This window comes from Montipora foliosa, chromosome 13, assembly GCF_036669935.1.
Source record: "Montipora foliosa isolate CH-2021 chromosome 13, ASM3666993v2, whole genome shotgun sequence".
Classification (NCBI taxonomy): Eukaryota; Metazoa; Cnidaria; class Anthozoa; order Scleractinia; family Acroporidae; genus Montipora; species Montipora foliosa.
The window spans coordinates 30096284-30108293 of record NC_090881.1 but is presented as its reverse complement, the minus strand read 5'-3'; the positions used below and the strand labels follow the sequence as shown (position 1 = coordinate 30108293).

Sequence of the window (12010 nt, the reverse complement as noted above, 5' to 3'; positions counted from 1 at the left end):
AAAAATCACGGTGGGGAGAATGCAAATGGTAAACACGTTTTCCGTTTGGAAATTTTGGACTGCCTTTCAAGAAATCCCGTTTTCTCCGGAAATTTTCCGTTTGGGCCGACCAAAATAGGTTTACCATTTACATTCCAACCGAAATTTCCGGTTTTTGTGGTAAATGGCAAACAACCAATATCATCTAAATTTTAAGCCTAAATTAATCTTTTCATCGTAAATATCTCCAAGTAGATTCTTTCATTTTGGTTGTAAATCATTTTGTTTTCTCAATGTAGATCATACGTCAATATTCAAGAGAGTATTTTCTCAGTTCAAAGTTAGACTGCGATTTTATGCTCGCACGAACTCTATCAAAAACTTAAAACAAACGAGACTAACGATCAAATCTCCCGACTAAATTCTTGTCTTTTTGGAAAGCGAACGAAGTCTGCTTTTGCTTAATGATAAACTTTACAATGCATATCTTAAAATAGCTTAACAGGCCTCATATGAACGATAGGTTTTATGAAGTTACCGTCCTCAACCCAAAAATTAAGGTGGTTATTGAAAGGGATCCCTGTACCACATAAGAAAGTTCACTTCAGAAATATGTTTACTCTTAGCGATTTTCTTTCGTATAAATGTGTGCTGATGTCGTGATTGCTTTCCTAGTCTTGGTGAAGCCGGGTATTTTCGATGTCAATTGTATCAAAGGTTAATCTCTAAGAGCGTTAATGTACGCATATTAAACTTGAAATTACCCATAAAAAAGAACTAGTGGATAAATCAGTAAAGCCCTTCAGATTTTATCAATGACAGGGTGGTCAGATGCCGAGCTTCCCTTGCTTGATAGGAAATGAGGTGTAAGGGCTTTGTTCCGCCCAAACGAGACGTCAGTAATATCAAGGTGGTCGCACATTGACGGTGGTAAGAAAAGTGGACATCGTTAACATAACTGTTTTCTTGAAGTACTTTTGCCTAATCCCAAGTGAAGCTAGATAAAATGGAATTCTTCCAACAAGCGCGACATAGCAAATTGCTGAAATAAAATACGGCAAAATTTCACTTCACTTTCGGTGGAAACGCAACCAAATTTTATACTCCAAAAAAGGAGTTGAAACTCGCAAAACAGCCCCAAAAAGTGGGGCTGTTTCGAAGACTTTTAATGATCAGACAGCAAGTGCGCATAAGGAGACGTTCTCCTAGCTACCAGTTCTATATTGTAAAGAGTGCATGTTCAGTAGATTGGACACATGTTAAAACTATCCGTATTACTTACGGATCATGGTGACACGCGGAGATTTATGCTTTTCAAAGTAGTTGGAAGATAGAAACAAAACTTGATAGTTTGCTACTGGCTGTATGGGCGCGTTATCTGAGGCATAAGGAGTAATGCTAGTGGCGGCCGTTCCATATTACTCGACTATATTAATTATACTATACTAATTATAAAAGTAGGATTGCATAGAGTTGGATTGATAGGTATATAGTCTAATGAAACCGCTCCATTAGCAGTAATTATAATCAAAACCTTTATGTTTTAATGTTGTTTGCAGTTTGAACCCATCCCATCTGCCACCTCCAGATGAGAGGGAATTTCAGTGCAATCTATAATTCTGCCCTTGAGGAAATTCGTCCAAAACATTCCTGGTACGTTTCTTTTCAAGGGATGCCCGTCTGGCGCGCCACTCTGTCAGGCCATTACAATCAACATGCTTCGTGCCCTACAGTCCATTTATTTATATAAATGTATCCTCCAGGACGCTTCTCTGCATGTTTCTAGACACTCATAACTTACAAGGTGGGCTCTCTAACACGTCACTTTTCAAAACTTACTAATCTACTGAAGTGGTCTTGAATATTTTTGACCCCTACAATTGTAGCTTTCACCGCAGGCTACTTTTGGAAGAAAAATCTCCTCGGAAATACTTTATTTGTTATGACCTCGACTTGACGACTATTTTGCTGGAACGTGAACTCTCAATTTTTTTCCACCTGATAGCGACATTGCAGCATTTCCTTGACTCTTTCGATCTCTGAACAGCAAGAGCTATACTTTCAGGATGTTACATATTCAACTTTCCTTTGTTTGTCAATCAGACAAGCACATGCGCCTTGGAGATGTAATTTTCTGAGAACCTACTAAAGCTCACTGAAGCGTGGGACAATGAAACTATTCTTCACAAACTAGCGTACAGGCATCAAAACAAAGCGGGAATTTGGCGTTTAGAGTTTCCATGTAAAACAATCCGGCTGCAATAATGAACCAACAGGGAAAAACACGTGCACGACTCTATGCAGAAAACTTTGGAATTGCTATGGCTGCATTGTACATCATCTTGACCACGGTTTTTATGGTGACTTTGTATCGCGTAGCAGTTGCGCAGACAGCACAAATACATTCTCTGGAGTCAGTCACAGGCGAACTGGCAGATCGTGTTCGTATGCTGGAAAACAGTTTCACAGCTCAGACATCTCGACAGGAATCGGTGGGTGAAACTGAGGAAAAATTTAAACGGCCGAATGACAAGGTTGGTTAATTTCAAGCTGCAAACTTTCTTTCAGTTGAAAAAATCTTGCAATCGTATATCTGATTTGAATTAGCGATCATTCTTAGAACTCTTGCATTCATAAGTAAGGTGCAGGAATCAAGTTGAATGCTCTTCGTTTCAAGCTTGCTTTAGCTGATGCTCTGGAACAAGAGAGGGAGAAAAGACAGATCGAGGGGTCTTGCACATGTCCAAAAGGTATTAAAATCTATTGTAACACTACTCATTCCTAGACAAGATTAAAGGAGCTCAGGCAAACAATTTTTGAGTGAAGACTTGTTACCCTACAATTTAGGGTGCGATAAAAGCGATACAAGTAACTTCTACTAGATAATAAGGGATGGTTTATGGTAATTTAGCATGCGATTGATTCAAGATGTCCGATCGACCTTATCCGTGATGAAAGGCAAATTTCCAAAGACAACTGATTTGCAATAATAATAATAACACTGAATAATGATCATGATAATAAAGGTTTCTAACAGGGGTCAGGATTAACAGCAAAGAAAACATCAACTGACTGTATGCACTGCATGCCGGAACGAAGAGGAAATCAAGGTCCGTCAGTCTCTAAAATTTCGTCCAATGGTTTATTTACTTCCGTGTTGGCGCCATTGTTTGACTTTCTGGACTAATTGACTTCAAGGACTTTCCAGGGTTAGACATTACTATTTGAAAGGGACAATGAGACAGCGAAAAAGACTTGACGGAATGCATGTTTATCTTACCCAGGATTCACACCAATATTTAATCTTATCAGATTCACCGGCCGGTTTATTTACCTTGCTCGCAAATTAGCGTCGTTAAAACTATCAAGTCACGACATCGTGGCTCCTTTAAACAAAACGCCCAAACGCACATTTAGGACAACACCGTTTAACGCCTGGTTGTCTTTGATGTAAAGATTATTAGCTTCACTTATTTTCGCCTTCCAGGGGGAAAACACAATTGACAAAATCGGTTAAGTACTAGTACTGGTCTATTGTTAACCTAGTTGATAGAACCGTTTCTATGTTTTACCACCCCACTGACGCACACCACCATTACTTTAGAAACTAAACCCCTTTTACCTATGTTGACCTGTGGCCAGTACGATCAGTATTATTTGTGTTATCATTCATTTACATACTTGCCAGACACGTAGAGCAATTTACTGTTATTTTTTTCGTACTGAATTGGGAACAACAATATCTCACAACTCTCCATATCAACTTTGCAACAACTCAATTGATTTGACTTGAAAGAGCTCAGACTCAGATAAAAAAGGAAAGAGCTGAGATAGGATTTCTTATTATTTATTTCTCTTCAATCCGGATGAATTTCGGCGGAGTGCGGAAATCAGTTTTTTTCATACGCCGGAACTAAGGATACTTGACTTTAAAAATGTTTATGGCAAACTTTTAAAACCCATATGGACGGATATGTTTGTTTGAGATTACACTAGCGTGGTTAAAATAAGCCTAAATCGCTTTGACCGCCGATGAAACACTACTCAATTATACATTGATGACTACTTCTTTAGCTGTTCGTTACAATTAGTAAACAACAAGTGATAAATACTTCAAGAAAAGAGAAAGCCCCAAGTGAAGAGTGGTTATATAGTTGATCCAATATGCAATCTGGTAGACCAAAAGCTGAACAAAAGGTTTAAAGCAATGTCACGATATTTGCTTCAAAACAAAACATTGTAGATATTTGAATTCAATGTAGTCGTCTCTGCTTAATTTGTGTCAATATTTGACTGGCTTGACCTGGGCATGGTTAAAGCTTCAAATTTGCAAATAGACCGTTTCTTTCCCACACCAGAGAAGTAAATAAAGTAGCCAGGATAGAGTTATAAATATAAAAATGAGGCCTTTTAATATCAAGTATTCAAAACACGTGATAAACGCGTGGCATCAACAGACTATGTCCAAAACTCAAAACGTGGACTGAACTTTTGGCATACGAGGAAATGCAAAATCCCATTAAATTATAGGATCCACAAAAAACTTTTTCTCAAACGTCAAAAACAGTTTGCAATCCAAGAATTGCCGTGAAATACAAAAAATATATTTCCAAGTCGCGTGATACTTGCGCCAGCAGTCAGCCAGCGTCACACGCCTCTCCCGCGTTCAAAATCGTGGAGTACAATAGAAAGCGCGATGGTTCAGTCTGCCATAAATGTGGAAGGCAATTTGGGAACAACGGGGTATTCTGCCGTGGGTATGGAACACTAAAGAGACGTGAGCACATGCCAAGTGGCGCTTGGCCGCGGTGAAAAGTATGACCAACGTTGAAGCTTCCTAGCCTTTCGAAGTGCGAAGGCATCTGGTTCCAACTTTCGTAAAATTTGCATGACCATGTCTCGAGGAGCAGTAAAATTGCAGCTTGTTCCTAGCTTATTCCATGATATCCAAGAAGTGGTGAAGGGCCCTCAATTTGACGTTTGATTATTTCCCGAACAGAGTGCTCTGAATGATCTAGGTTGTTTCTTCTTCGCAACCCATGTATTCTGACTTAGACTTCTCTTCAAAGTTGTCACGTTCATAGAAATGGTCTCAATGAAATCCCCTTTCAAAAATATCTCCTCTGTTGAATTGCACAACTCACTTTCCTGCTTCCGTCTCGTTAGTGTTCCACACCCACGGCACAATACCTCGTTGTTGCCAAATTCTCTTCCGCTTTTATGGCAGACTGAACCATGATGCTTTCTATTGGAAAGACCACCATTTTGGAGGGGGCAGAGGCTGGCGCAATTATCACGTGACAAAAAAATTATCTGCGTCTCCGAAGTATTTTCGAATTTTGAGTTATTTGTGGATCCAATCATTTTGATAGAATTTGTAAAAGTATCTCAGATTTGAAAAACTCTTTAAAACTGATTTGTCAAAAAAAAAAAAGTGATTTCCAATGTTTTTCTTTGTATTTGACAAATATTTTGCGATTGTCCCTTATCAATCTTCGGCGTTGAGGTCTTTTGTCTTTAGATCATGTTTTTTTGTTTTCGTTTCTTTGCAGGTCGTAGAGGCAAGAAAGGTAAAAAAGGTAATTTTTTGACAAATTCTCACTTGCAAACTTTAAGATGAGTGAGAATCACTAAATATTAAGCCCTACTTGTGACACAACTAAAGATATTAAGCCTGGTTTTCACTATCGACGCAAGCATAAGCACAAGAAGCATACGCAAACTCGGTAGCTTGTTGTTTATTTTAGAGCCTTTTGTTCGAACAATAGACACTAATTAACAACAAGTAAATGCGTCTGCGTGTGTTGCTTAAGGCCGGGACACACTAACCCAAGTCACCGCAACAAATCGCCTTATGTGACAGCCTTGTGTGATTTGTGTGACAAATCGCCTTGTGTGACAGTTTGAATTCGTGCGACTTAATCGCAGCGACAAAATTTACGAAAGCAGCGTTGTCGCATCGTGTGTACACTTCCGGCAAGTCACTGCGACAAAATATAAATGAACCAATGAGAGAGTGTCATATGGTCAGCCATATTGAATTAGAAAACTAGTTCACATTCCCCCTCATACGAGATCACTGCGTGTGCACCGAACAGGCGTCGTGTCGCAGCGACTTGTTTTGCAAGTAGTACACATGGAGCAATTTGTCGCAGAGACATGTCGCTGCAACTTGTCGCCTAGTGTGTCCCGGCCTTTATGCTTATGCTTGCGTTTCTAGTGAAAACCAGGCCTTAGTTAGCTTAATTAATTAATTAATTAATTAATTAAACAAGGACAACGACGACGGCTACGAGAACGTCACAAAACAATAGCCGCTGTAATGAGCAAAAACAATAGCTGTGCACACCCTGCACGTGCGTTTCTCATTTGTGTACATTTTTATGCCGTTCTCGCTCTTACAACGACGTGAATTCTCTAAATTTGAAATTACGTGGCGGACGTGAACACATGCGGATTAATTTTCAAATTTTCCTCTAAATCTCCATATCATTCTCACAAATTTTACTTCTAAAGGAACGAAAGGTAATCACCAAGCGAAAAACTACTGTAAATTAGCTTTTGTAATTTGCAATTACAAATGACGCATTTTCCTCAGGCCACAAAGGAGATCAAGGCCCTAAAGGAGAGCATGGTCAAAAGGGCGAACCTGGTCTCGACGGACCAAGGGGACCTACTGGTGTCGAAGGACCTCAAGGTAGGTATGGGTCGCCAATGAATTACCAAGAGGGTGAAAGTGACTGTACCTTTTGTCGACTACTTGAAACAGACTTCACACTTTTCCAGTTAGATTTTGTAATCCTTCTCAAGTTTCTCCGGCGACACTCTTTAATCAAAAGGTCGTAGGAGCTTCACCTACAAGATAAAATGACTGTTTCACATGACATTCTCTTCAGCTTCTAGTCCTAACATTCAGTACCATTATCAAACTGGCAGGCATGGATCCCAGAGCTGTAGTCAGACCACTTGAGCATTTTTAGGGCCAGCTGGGCGCTTGACCACTTGTGAAAGGGTGCAATTAAAATTTTAAATGATTTAAAACCAAAAAAGTTACTGTTCACGTTAAAGTTTATACACCACTGGATTTGCAAAACTTAATGGCTGGAACAATGCTTGTTGTCAAGTCGATTTAGTTTTGGCATCAAAAAACAAAACAAACATTTCCCGTTAATAGAACAGACTTAATTGATTAGAGTGTAATGATGTGAAGTGCTAGGTTTCCATCCCATATGAACCATGTGAGCGTTAGCCCTACTAATGGAAATTGGCCCACACAAGGACAGAGAAAAACTCTGACCAAGGTGGGAATTGAACCCACGACCTTCGGGTCAGATCACCGCTGCTCTACCGACTGAGCTACAACGTCAGACGGGAGAAGGCCGTGGGAATTAAAGATGGTAAAGTCAAATTAATTGTTTCAGTTAATGACCTTAAATTTGGCTTTGGGTTCGTTCTCAGGTAAAGCTGGACCGCAAGGTATAAAGGGCCTCAGAGGCGATCCAGGTGTTGCCGGACCACAGGGAGACAAAGGTGAACCTGGAAAAGGACTGAAAGGAGATAGAGGTATCCAAGGACCCAAAGGAGACGAAGGTTCGGAGGGGCTTAGAGGTGAGAGAGGAGCTCCTGGTGACAAGGGAGACCCTGGTGTTGATGGCCCTAAGGGCAACGCAGGTGAGCAGTGCACTTATGTGTTATTTCTAGCATCACAGGTGACGAGATACATAACGTCACCAAGTGTTCTGTTAACTTTAAACGTCACAGTCAACCACGTATTTGAAACAAAGAGTTTCGTTGTTTATGCTTTCCTAATGAAGGCGTACTGAGAGTTAGGGGATGCTCTGTGGCATTTATTGAATGTACTCTTCGACATGTGGTGAGGAGTTGGTTAAAGTCGTGACCTAACGTGGAGATTCAACATCCCTTTTGGACATAACAAATGTCTCTTCAAGATTGACCTTAAAGACTTGCTGTTGTTTGATTTGTTCTCAGGTGCAAATGGATCGCAAGGGCAAAAAGGCATCAAAGGCGAGACAGGGGTTTCTGGTTTACCCGGCGCCAAGGGACTCCCTGGTGTTGATGGATCGAAAGGAGAAAAAGGTACTAAGCATGTTTGCTGTTTTATAGAAAATAATGCCGATGTCTTTTGCACGAGATGAGCTATATTTCATTGAATACCAACCGAAATAACGTCAACATGGAAAAAAAAATGGCTAAGGCTTTGGAGATGATATCTGAACGGTCAGTAATTATCTTCGTCGCGAACATCTTCCTTCTCGTCATCATCGTCATTAGTCCATGCACTGTATTTTTGCTCCAAAATCAAGTGATTCTCAAGTCTCTTTTCAATGATCTTGATTTTATGGGTTGTGTGCTCTTAGAGTGCATTTTAATCAAATCAATGTTGATGGTGTGTTTTATCCCATTTTCAGGTATGCCCGGAACTTCGGTGAGTTGCCATAGTGATAGCTTTGTCTCCTTTAACAGCGCCTCGATGAAAAAAAGCTGTCACTAACGTAATTTCACTTTTTTTGCTCCTTAGATGACTGAAAGCATCCATCTTGTTGGTGATGGAACAAGGATTAATAATCCAAGTAATGCTCTTGTTATGTTATGTTATGTTATGTTATGTTATGTTATGTTATGTTTAATAAAATTGTTTTACATAAGAGTTATGGCCTCCTTTTTACGAATAGGAAGCCTAACAAAAAGGATGTGGAAAACAGTTAAGAGATGATAAGAGACTGTACATGAAGGACATATATCGTTGAGCTACGGAAAAAAGAAGACGACGACTATTTTAGATTTTCGCAGATAAACATGTTTCTTAAGCGGTAATAAAAGGAAAGCCTGAAAATTTCAGGTTAGAAATGGCTTGGACTGTAACCGTTCGCGAATAGCAAGGTCTTCATACCAAGTACACCAACTCGATAACTCGAAAGACCGCACAAAGTATACGAGACGAAAAGCTGAACAGAACTGTTTACTCTAACAGTTTACGAAACTAACGACGCGTACATAATTAAAAAATGCCACGGCTTTTGTACAAGGATGAACGCCACCGAAAAGAGTGAGAGGGAATGGAGACTCGATCCTCTTGTTCTTACGTTTCCTTGAGAACTATTTCAAGTCTATTTTTCCCAGAGAAAACGGCAAAGAAATGAGCCAAAATTTAAAATCAAAGTGCACAGGATGTGGAGCCACTGCTTTCGCTAATAACACGACGAAAACCACTCTAATCCTCTCTCAGTGCCGCTTATGTTCAGTATATAAGGCCTCTGTAACAGGCCCAAAAGCTAATAAAATGATGGCTTTGTTACCAGGTTCCCAAAGGATAACTAACTGGAGGTTGAGGCACAGAGAAGGCAGTATTCTTTACCACAGACAAACTGGAAGGGTGGAGGTCAAGAAGACTGGGTACTACTTCATATACAGTCAGATGTATTACTACGACGGTAGTTCTCCACAAATGGGTCATTACACGTTTGTCAATGACGACAAGGTGCTGGAAAGTATGGGAAGTGTTATCAGCACCATTAGGAGATACAACACCAAGTACCATGGAGGGGTTTTCTTGCTAGAAGAAAACGACACTATCTCTGTTGGAATCCCATACACCAAGATATACTACATGGATAGGGAGGGAAGCTTCTTTGGGGCATTTTTGCTTCACTCCATGTGATGGACGAGACGAAGAATGTTTTAGCCTTTGACAATGAAATGTTAAACATCACGTCAACGTCATTGCGCACTCAGTCCTGAGCAGTGCTGATAACTTTTCTGTGTAGCACACTCTTGAAGCTTACGAGAAAAGGAACACATTTTGATGTTTTGTAAGCTGTGTACACATCTCGTTCTTTAACTCTAGTTGTGATTTAAATTTCGCAAATAGCGCAGCCGCTGTCCAGTTGGCCTGTGGTCATCATACTGCCTGATGTGTACCTCTTGCCAGTTTGTTCTCCTCGGCTTTGATTGGGATCTCCTTCGGACATCGCACCAGCTCGTAATCCTACCAGCACATAAAACTGAAAACACAAATCTTATATTTTAATGTTAAAAATATTTGAACATTTTTGATCTGACAGTTGGCGCTAGACGTAGTTTCTCTTGCACGTCCCTAACCTCAAGGTATGCGTTTGTCTCTCTTCAGTTTCCAGACGTACAGTAAACAACTGGCAAGTGCGGCACAAATCAGACGGGCTTATGTACAGTAAAGGGGCCGTTCACATACGGAAAGCTGGTTATTACTATGTTTATTCCCAGATGTACTACCACGACGAGACGGCATATCAAATGGCACATCAGTTGTATGTCAACGCGCACAAATTTATGCAGAGTAGATCTACTGTTGCGAACAAAGGAAGAGGATATAATCCAGGGTATAACACGAATTACAACGGCGGAATAGTCTTTCTGAATGTATCTGATTATATATCTGTGCGAACTCCATTTTCAAGGTATTATTCTATGGATCCAGAATACAGCTATTTTGGTGCATTTATGATTCATCCAGCACAAATTTGATTCTTTTTTCGCAGACTAAACTCGCCCAGCATTACTACCACCATCGAGCAACAAATGCAATTTACAGCTGGTCTCCAACTCCTTAAGAAGTAAAAAGCTACGAAAAAAGAACATCTTGAACAGCTTTCACTTGAACCCACCACCCATTAGAACGTCTAGAACCAGTTCCGAATTCGCAGGCGCGAAAGTTAAAATAAAAGTTAAAAGAGTGTAATACAACCAGGTAGAAGAGAATATGAGAGGTTTTTTTTTGTTTTCATCTTGTCTTCAACCCTATCATCAATACAGTGGGCAGACAGGATATCGGAGATCAATGGAACTTGTTGAAATTCTTGAAGAAAGAACGAGAATTCAAAACAATGACAGACAAGATAAAAACTGATCAATCTCAAATATTCGATCAAGGTTGATTTGATGAACGTATAAATTATAGAGCGCTTTTCACCTCAGTGTCATAAACGCGACAATAATTGCTGAACACAAAACAGATCAAAGCGCGCGGGTGAATGTGCGCACGCATTCGAAGAAGAAGCCACTCATTTGAAAAGCGCTCTAGAAGCAACGTTGAACCTTTGGAATCCAAAGATTATCATTTATCACTGATGATTATCAGATGTAAATATTTTTTTTGTCAACTGATTTCGAGTTGCAATGGTATCATCAAACTCTGCAATGATAAACAGTAAACGGTAAATACCTAAGCCGTGTTTTACGAAACGCATTATAGACGTTCTGGCATTGTAATCGAAAAAGTTAGGTATCACGGACTACTTGTGGTAAAAAAAAATAAAATACAAAACTTTATAATTGACTGGTGAGGTTTTGTAAAAACCGTGGACGACAAGTCTTGCGCAAGGTTGGATCTGGGAAGATCGTGATCGGTCAAAATTGATTTTAAAATATTTATGAAAGTCAAGTAGACTACTGCACGACTTATAAAACAACTCAAAAATTTATGTTTTTACAAACGTAATTGACTGGTATTAAACGTTGCTCATGATCACTGAGACTTGTTAGAATAACGAGGTCGATGGAGAAACCTATAGACCTTCCTTTCCGAGTGGACCGTGAAGGCCTGGACATCAAGCTCACTTGAGGCTCTCGGGATATGGATAAGCAAAGGCTAAGAACCAAACTCAACACAAAGAAGACACAATGGACCTGAACTTTGAACAATAAGACCGTGTCTTAACCAGATCCAGTGAATAGAGGTTCAGTGCAAGAAGATGCAACTGACGTTGTTGCATCGCGAGAGCCAGGAAAGATAATTAAAGGAATGCCAAGATAGACGTTTCCGAGGAAGCCCTGTTAACGTTCTCTCAGTTTTTAGTAATGAAAAAAAAATCGAAAATAGTTAAAGGGGAAAAACCCCTTCCATCCTTCCATTGTCTCTTCACCTTTAACCTGAACGGATACTGAGTAAACAACGCTTGTTTTCACGAATTGCTCACGTGGCGCTCATCATTTGGGATGTGCATATTCGGTAAAATAGTAAAAAAGAAACTTCACA

The 12010-nt window shown here is 39.9% G+C and overlaps 1 protein-coding gene across 3 annotated transcripts; it reads left to right on the top strand.

Moving 5' to 3' along the window:
- Positions 1-471: 471 nt before the first annotated feature.
- Positions 472-11311, top strand: LOC137982024 (collagen alpha-1(XVII) chain-like). Of its 3 annotated transcripts, none has more exons than XM_068829040.1 (9): positions 472-2513; positions 2657-2729; positions 5532-5549; positions 6578-6676; positions 7438-7650; positions 7969-8076; positions 8409-8425; positions 8519-8570; positions 10127-11311. In XM_068829040.1, the coding sequence occupies exons 1-9, from the start codon at positions 2244-2246 to the stop codon at positions 10498-10500; spliced, it is 1224 nt and encodes a 407-aa protein (XP_068685141.1). In that variant the 5' UTR covers positions 472-2243; the 3' UTR covers positions 10501-11311. The 3 variants fall into 3 exon arrangements, with proteins under 3 accessions (XP_068685141.1, XP_068685140.1, XP_068685142.1); XM_068829039.1 differs by having other exon boundaries at positions 474-2513; positions 5532-5558; XM_068829041.1 differs by having other exon boundaries at positions 475-2513; positions 5532-5558; positions 9300-10268.
- Positions 11312-12010: the final 699 nt, after the last annotated feature.

Bases quoted from the DNA above. Each gene is read 5' to 3' on its own strand.
- LOC137982024 (XM_068829039.1), top strand. From the start codon at position 2,244: ATGAACCAACAGGGAAAAACACGTGCACGACTCTATGCAGAAAACTTT. The intron at 2,730-5,531 runs GTATTAAAATCT...GTTTCTTTGCAG, and splicing joins GTCTTGCACATGTCCAAAAG to GTCGTAGAGGCAAGAAAGGT. The intron at 7,651-7,968 runs GTGAGCAGTGCA...ATTTGTTCTCAG, and splicing joins TGGCCCTAAGGGCAACGCAG to GTGCAAATGGATCGCAAGGG.